The 18,502-nt window shown below is 31.4% G+C and overlaps 1 protein-coding gene across 1 annotated transcript in view; it reads right to left on the reverse strand.

The window, feature by feature from the left end:
* Positions 1-7,871, reverse strand: part of LOC136989242 (guanylate cyclase 32E-like) — a 51,289-nt gene extending 43,418 nt beyond the window's left edge. The window contains exons 1-2 of the mRNA XM_067287356.1: positions 7,669-7,871; positions 7,151-7,598 (exon numbers count right to left, since the gene is read on the reverse strand). Coding sequence (XP_067143457.1) covers positions 7,151-7,531 — 381 coding nt within the window. The 5' untranslated portion in view covers positions 7,532-7,598; positions 7,669-7,871. The remainder of the gene's footprint in view (positions 1-7,150; positions 7,599-7,668) is intronic.
* Positions 7,872-18,502: the final 10,631 nt, after the last annotated feature.

Below are 18,502 nucleotides of genomic sequence, written 5' to 3' on the forward strand. Positions count from 1 at the left end.
TTATTCACTCCTCAAATTGTTCGGAGAAGATTAAGAATGTCGAAATTCTTTTTTTTTTAAAAAAAAGATAAATTCTTAAATGAAGACGAATTGTACATTTTTTAGTATTATTTTTTCCTTTTAATTAATAACAATTTTAAAAGGATTTGTATAATTAAAAGTTTGACCTAATTGTATTCTCGATTAATTTACATGCAGTAATAAATTCGATGCGATAATACGTAAAGCAAATAATTTCACTTCTGAGAATAATAATGATGCGTTAAATGAATTTATCACCTGTGTGAAGTTTTCTACGTTGCAGATTTTCTATACGTAGAGGAAAAAATTTCCTCCAGTTGCATAAAACAATAGGTTCGATTGTTGGAATAAGGAAATGCAACATATGGAAAGGGCCCGTAGAAAGTCACGTGAAGAAAACCCGAAAATCTCCACTTTGATGAGAATCGAACCCGCGACCAACTACGGTGCTAAGTAGATTTATCCATTCGAACACTAGTAAGCACATTGACAGGGGAAAGAGTAAAGCGCAATTTTTGATTTATCGGACTCACACTTTATTCTTCTTGTATTTCTCAAGTTATCAAAGAAATTTTAAATTAAATAACATGCTTATAGTCCTTCTGTTTACCATTAATAATTATTGGACTGCAATTTGAAACAATCGTAGACATCTTTCCTTCTCGAGAATGGAGTTAGATAGAAGAAAGACGAGACAATATCTGGAAACCTTACGGGTAGGAGGCTCAGATTAACTGTATACGAACTTTCGGCGTATACCGGAAGTCACGTTATTTCAATTTAAAAATTTTTCCCCGAAAGGTGATAGATAGATGACCGGCACGACTCTGTTGTTATCAGGAAAAGTATGATGTACAGGGGCAAGCCACTACTAATTTGAGGTGGAGAGCATATATTTTAAATCTCAATTTTTAATTTTGATTAATTTTTAAAATACAGTTTTTTTTTATCTATTTTTGAAGAAAATATAACATGAAATACTTAAACAAAATGAATGTAAAGGATGTAATTTAGATTGAGATGCAATGGAAAAAAACATCGAAATTGCAGCGTCATCAGTTATAAATAATATAAATTTATGGAATATCATTTAAAATTAACTTTTAATTACATGATAATTAGTTTATATATATATGTATATAATTAATTTAATAATATTACTGGAAAAAGATGCAATTTTTAACACATTATAAAATTTCACATCATCATCATCACTTTACAATTTTCAATTTTAATAAATTAAATTTGATTTATTTATTTTTGCAATTTAATTTGCATTTTTTTAAAATAAAATTTAATATTTATAAATAAAATATTTTTTAATCATTAAAAATATAGAATTAATAAAAATTAAATTATATTTTATGTATTTATTATAATACTAATTTTTAAAAAAATGATTTTTTTTTTAAATTCAAAAATAAAATTTTATTTCATTTTTAATAACACTATTTTAGATTTAATTTATATTTTTAAGAATCAATATCAATGTTATAAATAAAATCTCCAGAGTTAAAACAATTCCAAACAAATATTTGATTTGGTAGAATTTACTTTAAAGTAATTAAAACTTTAATTATAAAATTGTTTATTTAAAAATAAAATAATTTAAGTGTATTGCAGAAAAAATAGAATTATGTAATAATTTAAACTTCATTTCACTATTTTTAAAATTATTTTAATATATAAAATCACCCAAAAAATGTCTTAACCATTGTAAATTGATCATTTTAAGATATTTAAATTCATACGAAAAAGCCCATTCAACTAATTTTAGTGACATTCTGGATATTATTTCTCACTGTATGATCCAAAAATTAGTTAAACCACTGTAAAAACTAAATTTTTCTCTTATTCAAATACGTTACTTAAATACTTGATTATATTATTTAGCATTATTTTAAACTTTTACAAACCGGGCAAAGTTTAATCGTAAACACTACAAGACGTAATGTCACACAAGAAAAAGAAAAATAGTATAGCGAATTCACCACTCGATTTTTTTAAATTGTTTTTGAAGTTATGTCGTTGCTTCACCTGATTAGTCGATGGACACAGCGAATGAAGTTCATTTCGTTTCCTCCCCCTCAATAGATCCGTACCAAAGACCATTGGCGTAGCCAGGATTTTGTTATGGGAGGGGCCTAGTAGAGACTGTAATTTTCTGGGAGGGGCACCAGGTTAACTGGGGGGGGCGGTAATTTTCTGGAGAGGTGCACCAGGTTAACTACGTGGGGGCCGTGCCTACCCATGCCCCTTCCTGGCTACGCCCATGCCAAAGACAGAAGAGTGTCTTAAGACTTGAGTGATATCAACACACGAACGACTTCTATCGAGTGACTTCCCCATCAATTATTTATTTATTTATTATTTTAATTATTCTCAACATATTTTATTCATTGCATGTTTTTACAATTATTTATAAGATAAAAAATTAGGGCACTTGATTAGTAAAGTGAACGATTAAGGTAAGAAGAGCTTAAGGTAGATTTTAAAAAAGTAAAGTGCAAAGAAATTATTTTAAAAAAACAATTTTTTAAAATAAATATTTTCTTAAAGTAACAAAATTTATGCATGACCTATATTCAATAATTTTATATTTGCATAAATTCATTTTTTAACTGCGATTTTTATTATATTTGTTACGAAGTTCTTAACTAGTGTAACCTGGATACACAGCGTTAAATACTTGCCAAAAAATGTGTAAATTTTATAATATTTAATATAATTTTAAATGGTAAATAATAGTTTTTACTGGACAGAATGGAAATAATCCACATTTAGAAGCAATTATTTACCAAAATAATTCAAAAAATAAAATTGTTTAACGTGTTGCACAATAGATTTATATTGGAGGAACAAAGGTGTAGAAATAAGGAAACGAATTTGATTTCATCTTAGATAAAGATATCGTGTTCATCAGGAATAAATCACAAACATCAATCAGCCTTTCTATCGCTGCATCCTCATCACTTTCATAACAATTGATAGGTTCGTCACGAGGACAGTTAAAATTAATTGTGCATCGTGCATCAATAACCGAAGAAAAAGTAAATGAAAACACAAGTAATATTTATGTTTATTTGTGCAGAAGCTAAATTAAAATACGTTCAATTAATTTGTAGTAATTTATGCAAAATCTCATTTTTCAAAATGACAAAATGAGGTTGTCAATGAGTGTTTTGGAGGAGTTTAAAGCTTTTCCGGTGTTTTTTTTTTTTTTTTTTTTTTGAAAAAATGTTTAAAATTTTAGGGAAAGACACAAAAATATAGCTCGTTATTTTGGCGTTTTTAATATACAAAGCAAATTTAAATAATTATATATTTTATTTTTACTTTCCCGGCTCTGTTATATATAACAGAGGGAAAGTATGGCCATCGGTCAGAAATGACCCCTCAAGGTTTTTACATTTTTGGACTCGACGACCTTTGAACGTCGAGAAATGCAAAAAATTCGGAGGTTTTTTACTGTATGTATGGATGCTAGTGTATGTTTATGGGGGACACGATTTTGTTCATCCACTTTGAAGCTTAATAACCCCCGTGCTTTTTGTCAAAAATGTCTGATATTTTGCAGAGAGGTTTGTGTATTAGGGGCATCGATGCTAGTAAATTTTGGTGGTTAAAGGTCAACGGGGGTGGGGGATAAAGAGGTTCGTGTGTCGTATTTTCTATAGGATCTGATTTAATGACGATTTTACTGGTTATTAGCATTTACAATTTTTCTTTATAAAACCCGTCCGTATCATCAAAAGTAAGCTTTTTACCATTTTATAAAATTAAAAATATAAAAAGATTTTTAAAATAAAATACCGTAACAGATGGTGCCACACACGCAGTTTTAAATATTGCCGGAAAAGTTAAGCAACTTGTTACTGGATTATTTAATTTTTAATTCAAAATTCTTGTGAAAATAAGAGAAAATAATTATAATTTTATATTAGAAAAAGTTTAATTTTATTCTACTACAATTTAAAATTATTTATTCGCATTAATAGAAGAGTTAGAAATAAGAAAATTCTCTTAAAGTAAAATGGTTTGTAGAATTATTTTTAAAACGTTTATTTTATGAATATAAGAAATTTAATTAAAAAGAAACTTTTTAATTAAACTCAATAAATAAAGAAAGAATGTTTATTCGTTGGAGAAATGCAAACGTTTGATAAAATTTGCAATAACTTATGTTATTGTAATTATTGCAAGATATATCTAGGAAACGTAAAGATGTTTACGACTAAAAGCACTTCCTTCCCGATATCCCTCGGAGCTAATTCCAAAATGGGGCCACTGTGTCAACTCCTCGGGTTCGAATTGTATGAGAAAACTGTTTTGACATCTCCATCTGGCCACAGAATAAACATACACAAATATATGGAAACAGGAAGTGATGCGGATGCTGACAAGCCACTTCCTCTTATTCTTTCTCCAATTTCATTCATAGAAACTTAAAAAATTCTCATTAATTTAATTGAAGAGTTGATACTTTACTTTATTACATAATTTACTGTATAGAAGTCGATAGTATTTATAGTTGTTTTAATTTAATTGCAATCGATACTCTCTCCCTCTCTCTCTCTATTTGACATTGGCTTTACTTTAGTGGAGATGGAAAAACAGAAACCAAGAATAACCAGGAAATAAGAACATAATAAGAAACCTTAATATATATATATATATATATATATATAATATTATATAAAACCCGATCTAAGAGTTAATTTAAATGTAAATTAATAAAATTATTGAATAGGTAGTTCCACTGTTACAAATGGCACTTTTATACTTGATTATAAAAGAATTAAAGTTATTAAAAATAGTTTTAAAATCGTGTTGAAATGATAAAATATATTATAAAAATTACGTAATGTTAAAAATTTCAAATATTTATTATAATATTTATGAGGCAATCGTTACTTCGCAGACGTGAATCTCTGGAGGATACAAATATATTTATTTTTTTTTATTGATGTTTGATCGTACGTTTTATTACTTTTTACTTAAAAAATTAAAATTTTAAACAATGAATTAATTTTTTTTTAATTTTTATGCGGTCAGTTAACCATATTTTTTATTTCAGATTCAGTTGTTAATACGAATATGATTAAGTATTAAAGCATTCGGATACGATAGCAATTTAATCTTTACGTGAGTTAACTGAGCTTAGAGTAACGTGTTTTTCTTATGATTAAGTATTAAAATATACAATGGTTAACTGACTGTTGATCACACTTAGTATTTAATTTAAACTAATGCACAGCATCGTTTATAAAATTATAAACCTATTAGATACGTAATAAAACAAGATTTTTTTAAATTATTAACAAAAACTTTTTAATTTAAAAAAAAATACTGGTTTTAAAATTAGAAATTTTCGTTTAATTAAGTCAAACTTTTAACCTAATTCATATAATAAGTTAATTAAAAGTTATAAAGTGAAAATATTTTCTTCGTCATCCAATAAACAAATTAATGAACTTTTATAAAAATAGAATTCAAAGAAATTTATTTGAATATTTTTTAAAAATTAGAAATAAATGTAAATTAAAATTTTAAGCAATTTATTAATTTTATGAGGGGTTAAAATTTTCTAGAAGAAGAAGAAGAAGAAGACAGACATTATCAACAACACTGAATCAATACGTAGTAAATGTATTATGCATCACTCGTCTTCACTAAACCAAACTTTTGATGGAAAAATCTTTAAGAAAATCTTTAAAAATAGTCAAAATAAATACGTGTTTTTAATTAAAATATATCAAATTTAAAAAAATAAATATTTAAAATTACAATTATTATTATTTTTTTTTTTTTTAAGAGCAATTATTCTAAAAATGGCTCCTCTCTACTTAAGAGTAAGAATCGTTAATTCGTGCTTAAAATGTTTAAATGAGTATAAAATAAATATTTAACTAGAACATTTATTTATTTTTTAAATAAAAAAACAATGTATTATTTTATTATAAAAAGAAATAAGTGGAATTTTTTGAGAAAAATAAGAAGATATCAACATTGATTGGAGAAGAGATGATTAGATGATTGCTAATGATAGTATTAGGGGCTTACAGCAAAAACAGATTTTATCTGCTTAATCATAAGGAAAAAAAAGTAAAAAAATAAAATAAAACAATGACGTAAACAACAGTGATCACAATCAGAAATTGTCTACAGACAATTCGGATGTAGTGAATTTCTGATTGTCTCATTCCTCTCCTTTGTCTTTAGAGTTAAGCAAGATAGAGGCCAAAAAACAAATAAAACACAGCGAATTGGTATATATATATAAACAATTTTATAAATTAAATTTATTTAATATTCATTTGTATCGTAGATTCGTTAAAACGTTATATTAAAAATATCCCAAAGATACTAAAAATTAATATTGATTAAACTGCTGAAGGGCAATAAATTCTGACATATAAACAACTCTAATTATCTAATTTAAGTAATTAAACCAGCCTTAGTACGGAGAGGAATTAATACGTAAATCTAGAGTTATCGGTGGCATAAAATAAGTAAAAATTCAGCAACGAATTGCTTAACTTTCCAGGCACAATTTAAAATTTTGGTGTCGCCACATTTACGATATCTTATTTTAAAAACTTTTTATATTTTTAATTATTGTAATATAGGCATAAAGTTTAATTCTGAGGTTAGAGACGGGTTTTATAAAAAAATTGTAAATGCTAATAACCAGTAAAATCGTCATTAAGTCCGATCCTACCGGAGATATATACGGCCCTCATTATCTCCCTACCCCCTCGACTTTTAATCACCAAAATTTAATAGCATCGATACCCCTAATACACAAACCTCCCTGCAAAATTTCACAAATTTTCGACAAAAGGCACGGGAGTTATTAAGCTTCAAAGCGGGTGAACAAAATCGTGTTTCCCAAACACACGAATATAAACATCCATACATAGAGAAAAAACCCCGAATTTTTTTTGCATTTCTTGACGTTCCAAGGTCCTCGAGTCCAAAAATATAAGAATTTTGTGGCTTATTTTTTGTCCGATTGCCATACTTTCCCTCTGTTATACCAGTATACATGGAAAGTATGGAAAGTGAAATGAAAGAATTTTTAATTTAGAATCAAATAATTAAAAATTCCGAAGAAAATTAAACTTACGTAAGTGATAATTGGGAGATTCCAAGCTGCAGCGACCAGAGCTTCGGATGCACAATTGAATTCGAAACCAATAAAGGCCACAACCCCTTCGTCCTTCATCTGTGTCATCTTCCTGATTGCCATGGGAGTGTTGGGTTCTCCAGTGTCTCCCGGTATGTAACTTAAAGTGTGGTTTGGTAAAATGTCATCCCTGCTATTGATATCATCGATTGCTAAAGGAATGGTTCCAGCTATAAGTTTACCCATGCTGTCATGAAATCTAAAAGATGCTAAGAATCCAATACTGATGTTCTTTTTGCACGATTCGTTCCACTCCATTAATTGAAAAAGTAGTAAAATATTATAAAAGAACTGTTCCTTAAATGTAACTAATTGAACCATCCTCTTCAAATTCTTATTTATTAAATAAATTGCTTCTCATTTTACAAATCTACTCTTGTGTAAATTCCTGGTTTAAGAACAAAAGTGTTTATAAATATATATAATAAAATATTAAAAGTAAAATGACTGCAACTTACTATTCTTTACAAAATTTCCGGTTGTTGTGTGATAGTTGGGAGCGTAAGAGAATGGAGGAGGAGGATGATATCGGTCGACAGTCGACGACACTTTAGCACGTGGTCACTATTCACGTGCATTTGTAGTCAACTTCTCGTCTCGTTTTCGTCGAAGGCCCTCTAGTGATGGTCGTTTGTAGTTGGAGAATCCCGCTGTAGTACACTTAAAGCGTTGTTATTGATTGATACTGTCGAGAAGAGGAAAAAAATCAAAATTTTCAGAGGGAATGCATGGTCATCGGTCAAAATATGACTCCTCTCCCAAGATTTTTACACTTTTGGACTCGGGAGTCCTTGAAACGTGAAGAAATACAAAAATTAGGGGTTTTTTCTGTATGTATAGATGCTAGTGTTTGTGGGGGCACGATTTTGTTTACTCTCTTTGAAGCTTAATAACTCTCGTGCTTTTTGTCGAAATTTTCTGAAATTTTCAGGTAAGTTTGTTTATTAGGGGATCGATGCGATTAAATTTTGGTAGTTAAAGGTAGACTGGGTGGAGAGATAAAGGAGTTCGTGTGTATTTCCAGTAGGGTCGGACTTAATGACGATTTTACTGGTTATTAGCACTTACAATTTTTTCTTTTTATAAAACCTATCCCTATCTCAAAATTACTCTTTTTGCTGTTTTATAATAGTTAAAATATAGAAAGTTTTTAATAAAATATGATAACAGATGGCGCCACCAAATGTTGCCGGAAAAGTTAAGCAACCCGTTGCTATATTTTTTCTCTTGAATTCTAATTCGTGATACTTCATGAATTATAAAACTCGAGTAATGTTTTTCTCCTTTACATCATTTATCTATCCTACAAAAAGTTTTATATCGCATGATTTTTAAATAAAGTAACATTTAATAAATTTCTTAAATAGATTTTGAGTATAAATATTAAAGAAAATTATATTTTAAGGAGACAGTTTTAAGCTAATTTTACACTCGATGTAACGATGGCAGAGGCCATCGTTATAGCGAGTTTAAAATCGAGCAAATTGAAACAAAATGGCGTTTAAACAATAAATACGGAGAGGTGACTATTCGGAAGTCCTGGACACCCTGTATAGATACAGACAGGCTAATTTAACTGATTAACTATCGTATGAATTTAAATATGGTGGTTTAAAAATTATATATAATTTATCTGGGAATTTCACATGCAAATTTCGTTTTATAAAACACGAATCTTCACTCATCGAGGCTGCTCCTACTCTTTCATAACGCATGTTACTCTACTAAGCAGTATCAAATAATACTTGGTTTTATACAGTAAACCCCCCTATAACACGATAGGTACGTTCCGTGTTATAGGGGGGTCTACTGTAGTTTAAACAAAGACTAAAGAACTAATGTGATTAAGTCTAATATAAATATATTTAATTGAGGGAAAAAAACCGTTTATTTTTTTAATTCTTAACTATTTTCGTATTTGCTTCGAAAACAAAAGTGTATATATATTCAGCTAAACTTCGATTTAGCGCTACAATTTTCTCTCTTTTACTATTAAATCCAGTATAGCGCTAAATCGCAATTTCTCAAACACTAGGGACTTATAGGCTATATACTAAAGAGGTGTACTCTACACTCGTTTGAATTTGAGGGTTAGAAAATAACGTGATTTGGCGGTTTGCGATTCAAAATCGAACATTTAATTGACTGATACTGAAGATAATTTCTAATAATAATAGAAAAAATTTGTTTCCGAGTATTTACTTTACGAAAATAGTGGTATTTAGGAGGACACTATATATAATCAAACCTCAATATATATACACATTCTCTCCCCCCCATTCGACACAGCTGATTCAATATTTTAACCTAAGATATCGATATAATAATCTTAACTTGTCCTTAATTTTTTCCTTATTGCCAAATTGTAATATTGTAAATCCATCTATAAGCATTAAGCATCGTTATTATCGGGAATATTCCGCCAACAATTAATTAATTATGTATATATAGAGAGAGGATAGAGGAGCCAAAAGTTATTTAATCGAAACTGGTTCTTAATATAAACTTTAAAAAATATATTTCGGACTTTTGGGTCTTCCTGTATATATAATTAACGTTTCAAATGCGAGATACTCGAGACGTCGTCAAATTCGAATAATTTGAAAATGTCGAATCCCCAAGGAAATGGCACGTCACACATAATTACAATTTTGTAAAATATCCAATGAAATATCGGAGAAATGTCAAATTTGATTTCTCTTAAAATATATTTAGATTAGAATTTAATATAATATATTCGACGATAAACATTTATCTTAAATCAGATTTAAACTTATTTAAAAAATATATAAATATCTCCATTAATTATAATTTTAAAAAAATCTTTATATAAAGTGTATTTTTTTAAACTTTAAACGGTTTTCTTTATTAATTAACTGCAATAATTACAAAATTATTATTATTTATTTTGAAAAACTTTTTTAAATAATATTTTTTATTATAATAAAATAGTTACTGTGTTGAGTTATAGATGGCGGTATGGAGCTGTACACTACCTAGTATACATACACAATTAAATTTACCTTTAATTGATATATATGTTATATATTACAACGGAGACAGGACGGGAGGGATATATATATATTTTCTCTACTCAAGAAGAATAGAAGGTATGTATTCAGAGAGGGATGTGTTTCCCTATTCAGGGAGGACAAAGCATACACATTCATGGAGAACAGAATAAATATTATTATTTCCCCTTAACCAAATATCTATAAGTATTTTTACATCAATCTACAAAACAAACTATCAAGCATACACCTTATTGTCAGATGCCCTCCAAGGATGACACCTACATACGCCCTTGATATATGGTATTATGTAATTAAGTATGCATATATATATATATATATATATATATATATACTTTTATGTGTGAGTATACACATAAATTTTAAAAATACTTTTTATTTACTGTTTAATATATATTATACTTACGTAACGCATGTAATATATCAAGCGTAATAAATGACATTGCTATATTAAGCATTATTTATACTCCAAATGTTACAAAATATTCGTATTTTTTTACGTAATAAAAACACAATTAAAAATAACACAGATGTGTAAGTATATTATATTTAAACAATAAGAAATATTCAAGTTTGCTTTTGGAGCTACAATTGATAAAAAAAATTATAGACCTATAAATTCCCATCGTCCGTCTGTTTGTCTGTCTTTTCTTAATCTCGAGAGTGAAGTTAAATAGATGAAAATCAAGAGCAGATTAGGGAAGATTGGGGGCAGGAGGTCCTAATTACAAGTATTATAATATTTTGCAAATTAATTTTTGCAATTTTTTCCATATTCGTATATGGATTCTCATTGAACATTCTTATGTAATTTAAAATTAGATATTTTTGTAGAAAAAAAAAAATTGGATTTAAATATTCATGAAAATGTAAAATACGATTCACGTTTCGCATTGTTTTAAGAGGATCAACAAAAGAATATTCTTTAAATGCCCCCTTAAAAGGCATTCTTTACAATGATATATGACCACTCTAAAGAATAAGAGCACTGTAAGGGTGTTCTAATTAGGAACGTTCGAGTAAGACCTTAATTATTAAGTAAATTTCCCTAAGGACATTGGAGAAGTGTTTATTTTGAGAAAAAAAATTACCCGAAAACTTAGCGTACTTTTCTCAAAACCTTAGCGAAATATAAAATATAAATTTATCATCTTTTAGCGAACAATTCTCATAATAATATATATGTTGTATTCATTGGGTGCCAGAGTTTTGTTATGGGGGGCCTAGTAGAGGCTGTAATATTCTGGGGAGGGGCACCAGGTTAACTGGGGGGCCGTGCCCATCCATGCCCCTTCTTGGCTACACCCATGGGCGTATTATTTTGCAGTCGTAGTCGTGGGTCGAGTGTAGGGTGAGCAAGAAAATTGAGACCATAAAAACACGTCCGTTCACTTTCGGGTCCTCACTCGAACTCTATTCTTTATTGGTGTTGTTAACCTCATTCCAAAAGGGACGAGATTAACAAAGTAAATTACAGAAAAATATGTACGAAACTTACAAAAATTTAAAATATGTTAAATGCCCCTCCCGAAAAGGCGACATCATGGAGCCTCAGGGAGGTTGGGCTGGGTGTTATACAATTTATCGGCTTGAACTCTAAAGTTGGTTGGATTATAATACGGTATAATTTGATCTACATTTACAATATCAGTTAATTTATTTAATGATTGGACAGGTCTATCTATTTCTACGTTACAAGAAGATACTATCTTTAATATGGTGAAAGGTCCGTGATACTTTGGAGCAAGTTTCCCTTGGTCGGGACGGAAGAAGGTTTGTAGTAGTATTTGATCTTGTACTTTGAATTTGGAGTTTGGTGTTGACTATTATATTTATCTCTGTTTCTTTCATGAGCTATTTCAGTTTCTTCGGTGGCAATCTTACGTGCTTCGCTGAGAGAGGGATAACTCAAGTTGTCAGGTGAATCGTGGATTTCTCCGTACATCAAAAACATTGAAGGGAATCCTGTTATAGTATGGGGTGTTCGATTGTATTCTTTCACAACGTCACATAACATTTGAGTCCAGGATCGTTTTGGATTTTCTGAATATTTTATTCTTAGTCTAGAGACAAGTGTGGCGTTTAGTCTCTCAACTATCCCGTTGTGCTGAGGTCGCTGAGTACTTGTTAGATGTTGTTTGATTCCATTCCTTTCTAAATATCTTCTGAATCTAGAGGAGGTAAATGACGGTGTTCTATCTGTTAGTAGACATTTTGGGCTGCCTGTTTGTAATATTTTGCCTAGACAATCTATGAAGGCGTTTATAGAAATAGATTTGGATGGAACACCGAGCAAACCTAGTAAAGTGATCGATGGCAACATGAAGGTAGCCTTTAGTAGATCCGTATCTTTGCATTCCAGAGACAATGTCCATAGATAAAATGTCAAATGGAGCTTTTGATGAAGGTAAGTCACCTAGCAAGCCAAACTTTTTATGGTTATGTGTCTTTGCTTTCTGACAAACATCACAATGTTTAACAAACTCTACAACATCTTTGATGACATTCGGCCAATAGTAATGTGGACTGATTAATTTCAGCATCTGTGTTATACCTGGGTGACCATAGTGTGCATGTGCCCTGGATAGCACCTTGTACTGAAGCGATGAAGGTATGACTTTCTTTGTAAATGCCTTCTTTCTAATACAGATTACATCTTCACGATCTCGAAAGAACTTGGGTGAGGTGAGTAATGAGGTATCCTGGTTGGAAAGGACTTCCTCAGTGGTAACAAAATGGCTCACGGGAACTCTGGATAAATAATCAGCTTCTATATTCTGACTTCCCTTCTGATGTTTAATGTCATACTGATACGTACTTAGTTTCAAAGACCATCTAAATAACCTTCCAGATAGGTTTTTTTTTTTTTATAGTTTTCAGCCATTGTAAAGCTAGCTTGTGCATGTGCCAAACCCAATTTTGATTGTTCTTTAGAAGCTTATTTAGAGGAGCTCTTAAATTTGCGTAATTTGGAATAAATCGATGGTAATGGTTTATGGACCCTAAAAAGCCCTGTAATTGTTTGATATTAGTTGGACATTTTAACTTTTGTAAAGTTCCTATATTTGGTAATGAGGGGGAGTAACTTTCTGGTTTGATGTTGAACCCAAGGTAATTAATCTGAGATTAATAATCTCAGATCTAACAAACTGACATTTTTTAAAGTTTAAGTAGAGAGCTTCCCTTGAACATAAATCAAATACTTACGTTAAATGTTTTAGGTGTTCATCCACGTTCTGACTAAAAATTAACAAGTCATCAAAATAATTGATGAGAAAAGAAAATCTATATTTATTTCGGATATTTTTTAGAACTGACTGAAAAATTTGTGGTGAAGTCTTTAGGCCAAATGGTAAACGATTCCACTGGAAGTGACCAGAATTCGTTACAAAGGCAGTTAGTTCTTTATCTTCAAAATGGAGAGGAACTTGCCAATAGGCTGACAGAATATCTACAGTAGAAAATATTTTCGCACCTATAAGTCTATCCAGTAGCTCATCTATTCTGGGAATAGGTCCATTGTTAATTTTAATCATCTCGTTTAACTTCCTATAATCCATACATAGTCTAGTTATTCCCTCTTTTCTTGGCTAATGTGACTGGAGCAGCATACGGAGACGACGATGGTTCAATCAATCCCGATTTTAGCAATAGTTCCACCTGTCTATCAATCTCTTCTTTATCACGGTATGATGATCTATAAGGTTTGAGAGTTATGGGCCTTTCGTCCTTCAGTAATATTCTAGGAGAAGCTATTTTCAGAGCTGGCACTGAAAACTTCTCAGCAGAAAAACTTCCCGAAATCCTAAAATAATGCTCTTTAGTTTCTGCTTCTGTTCATCCTTCAGATTACGGTTAACAACATCCCTAATGTTAAAAATATTTAGCAGAGATTCGTTTAAGTAGTAGAACTATCTCTACTCCTACAAGTTCCTGCTGCATTCTGAGCCAAAGAAGGTGGGAAGACAAGGTTAGGAGCCTGAGGGGTCTCCTTCTAATCTATCTTATATAAGCTATTACTATTGTTACTTATTCTATTACAAGAATGACTAATGTCTCTAATATAGTAACCATTATTTGTGGAACTAGAGTGATTTGAACGTACTTCAAAAGTAATAGGATCTAATATTAGGATAGTCTGATTTTGGGAGATCTGATTTCGTCTTGTTCTCCATTGAAACAGTTAGTAGTGGTCAGGATGGTGAAGTTGGTTCTGCCTTATTTGCTTCAGATTCTCTGTGAGTAGGAGCTGAATATCTTTGGGGACAGTATCTTCTCCAGTGCTGGGCTGGTAATCCCTGCTGATAGCAAAAACCGCAAGGCGATGGCGGTCTGCTCATGTGATGTATCAAATTTCTGTACTGGGGTTGACCCCATGGTGGAATCCAAGATGGTGTCGTTTTCTTTGTGTGCGGCCATGACAGTACCTGGTTTTTGGCAGTGTTGGGATCCTGTGTAATTTTCTCGATTCGGTTTAGTTGCTGGATGATTTTCTTTCTGGGTCTTCAGAGGATGATCTGTTTCTTCTTGAATTTTTATTAACTTAGTAGAATTCTGAAGCCATTCGACAGCGGTGTCTGGCGGTGTGGCTATCATATATTTTCTAATTTCTGCATTTATGCCGGCATTGAGACCTGTAATGATTTGTTGCATGTTTAACTTAGCTTTTGTCCCTATAGTAAGTTAAGACGTCTCTATCTCGCTGGTGTCGTCGATTTACAAACTCGGTGAAGTAATCTTCCTGTGGAAAGTAATCAAGCAATTTTTGTTTAATTTTATTCCAATCCGTTTCCTCTACTAAATTTTCACAAAAATAGTCGAAAGCTTCATGCTGTAAATACTCTGGTATGTAAAGTGGAGTCTTGTTCGTCAATCCTTTGTCTCGCCGCTTGCTTTTCAAACAGTCTCATCCACGAAGTTAGACTTAGCTTTCCACGTGGGTTAAACGGAATAAGATTTAGTTTAGGAGGAGAGGTAGAACTACCTGTTTCTGGGATGGATTAGTCTCTAGATTTACACATTGCTGGATAAGGTAATCCTGTCGACTCTTATAAATTGTCGTATTATTTTGCAGTCGTAGTCGTGGAGTCGAGTGTAGGGTGAGCAAGACAAGGCTAACCTCATTCCAAAAGGGACGAGATTAACAAAGTAAATTACAGAAAAATATACACAAAGTTTACAAAAATTTAAAATATGTTGTAGCCTATATATATATATATATATATTATACAAGAATGTTGGCAAACTATTTTAACTTATTAGTCATCGTGACTAGTGGAGAATTTTGTAAACCATATTTGTAATGGAGAGTAATGATGTAGGACGTTTACAGAATGGCACATTATATCAAAATGGAGCATTTAAATGATTAGAGGAAATAAAAAATGGTGGAAAGTGGAAATTGTTTTGTTGTTTTGCATATAACAAAGATGTGAAAAGTTAAATTGCGTGATTTGCAGTAATTTAAATATCACGACCACGTTTCAAACGGCGTGAGATCAGGCACTGTTGTAAGCGGTTGATTGGCAACTTTTCCTATATTTTAATTCGATATAATTTACTATTTTTTAAATATCTCCATTAAATAATAATTTAAAATACTTAATATTGAATATAAAAGACACTTAGTGACTAAATATTTAACTAGAAATTTTGCAAAAAATATGTTCTTAGAGGACATGTATCAGTGCATTTACCTTTACGAAACTCTATATTAACTTTTAAATATTAATTATATACGGTCAAATTTCAATTTAGCGCTACCATTTGTTCGTAAATGAAGTGTCGCTAAATGTAGTGTGTCGATGAACGAGGTGTACGCACGAGAATTTGGAAATCACGTGATTTGGTGATAACCATGTCGTTCGTTATATTTAGTAATTCGCACACACTGCAGGGTTTTCTATTTAATATTTATGAGAGTAATTATTCAATGTTCACGAGTATTCATTGATACTTTACCAGGAAAGAATTATTTACAAAGGATCTGTACTTTCTGAAAATAGGAAGACCAATGGTGACCGAATTTAAAATTGTCGTCAATTTTATAAGGTACAAATTAAGGTACAGATTCTTTTCTAAAATATTTAAAAAGAAAAAAAAACTACAAAAGTAAAAAATATATTTAAATAAGTTTAATTTCTCAATCTGATGATTTCGAACATTTTCCTTTTTGTTTTTGACTGTTTTTCTTCATAAGGAAAACAGTCAAAAACAGCTCACTTCTACCTCTACACATTTTAGTCTTTTTGCCAATCACTATTATGATGCCAGGTAATTACCTCATTCTCTAAACGTCATCTCTTACTGGCAGAAATTGTAACTGAAATTATGTATTGTGACATGGTCAAAATGCCGGGCTGAAATTTTTAATCATATTTTTAATTTATATAATTCAAATATATTGCTTTCCACCTCAAATTAGTAGTGGTTTGCCCCTGTACATCATACTTTTCCTTTAACAATAAAGTCGTGCCGGTCACCTATTAACTGCTTTCGAGGAAAAATTTTTGAATTGAAACAACGCAATTTCCGGTCTAGACCGGAAGTTCGTGTATAGTTAATCGGGACCTCCCGTCCCTAAGCTTACTCCATATCTGGTTTTGACTTTCATCTATCAAATACAGAAAGAAGCGTACTAATACAGGCAAAAAAGCTATTTATAATGTACTGTGTAAATACATATATAACTTTCCTGGCTGTTGTAAGATTTTATTTAAAAAATAACTTTTATATTATTAATCATAGTAAATATATTAAATTAAATTGTGTATGACACCACGATTTAACTACCCAGGATAATTCAGAATGTGCCGAAATATTAGCTATTTTCGAGGCTTTTCTGGTGTCGAAAGAGGTATTCAGATCAACAGGAAGGTCGTTTTCATAATGATGTCATAAACATCACGTGGAACGATAGCATGTGAACTATGATTATTCTATGATTCGAATTAAATATTAACTGGTAAAATGGTTCACTCCACCGACGTAATCGAAAGTAGAGAAAGAAAATTCAATTGATACAACATATCTACCTGATAAAAATGGTGCAGGGAATGTTGCTATCATATATTTTGATAACAGGAGTGGCCAAACCTTTGTTATGATAGGAGCCATACCACTGCTTATCAGAAATACACGAAAGTCAAAACCTCTATTGCAATGCCCACTGGAGAGTATTTATATTATATGTAATTAAAAGAAGTTACTATAGATCAGTATTCTATAGTAAATACCATTGTTAATTTACTGATATTTTATGGCTGACTTGGTAAACATTTATTTAACTCCTTTGTGAATGTACCTTAAAGTTTCATTTGCCTGTTCGAGATTAAGTTGGGAGTTACGCTTACAATCACAACACCAAGCAGAGTGATGACAAGAAAAAATTGTATACCTATACAGGGTGACAATAATTAACCCGTACAAAGTTTGTAGCAATGCTGCACCTGAACTTTTTTACTGTCACCAATTTACATAATATTGTTTAATTTTCTATGATTTCCTGCCCGTGTAGATATACTTTCGATGTAATAAGGGTTAGTTCTTTATTTTTTTAATGGTGTCGAACAAATGTTGTGCAATTTTGGAGCTATTCCGGCAAGGAAAGCATTAATGTGAAATTGTTCGTCTGCTCGGTGTTTCAAAAATGACAGTCTCAGATGCAGTTCGGCGATTCAAGGAGCTTGGCCACAATGGTGACCGTCCCGGACGTGGAAGAAAGTGCACTGTCAACACGTCTAGGAACCGCAAGATCATCACAAAGCGAGTTGACTGACATGCGAAGGTCTCCATGAGAAAAATTGCTCGTGAGATCAGAATCAATCGCGAATTGGTGCGTTTAATGGCGAAAAAGGAACTTGTACTCAAGCCCTACAAGTTCCAAAAGGTTCAGCTCCTCACCGATGAAAACAAGTGCGTGAGACTCCAAAGATCCCGTTGACTCAAGCGTCGGGCCGCAGGTCGACAATGGGAGTGCATTCTCTTCACAGACGAGAAGCTTTTCTCCGTACAACCATAAAAACGACAGGAACTGGTCCGCGGGGACTCCTGGATGCTCAGCCGTCATCGAACATCACAAAATCCAATGTCAGTCATAGTTTGGGGCGGAATTTGTGCGAGCAGCAAGACACCCCTTGTTTTCGTCGATCAAGGGGCCAAAATCAATCAAGATGTGTACCACCATGACATTCTCGAGGCTGTGGTACTTCTGTGGGCTCAGCAGCATTTTGGCAGTGCGAAATGGACGTTTCAGCAGGAC

This window comes from Centruroides vittatus, unplaced genomic scaffold, assembly GCF_030686945.1.
Source record: "Centruroides vittatus isolate TY-2023 unplaced genomic scaffold, ASM3068694v2 scaffold_450, whole genome shotgun sequence".
In the NCBI taxonomy this organism is placed as follows: domain Eukaryota; kingdom Metazoa; phylum Arthropoda; class Arachnida; order Scorpiones; family Buthidae; genus Centruroides; species Centruroides vittatus.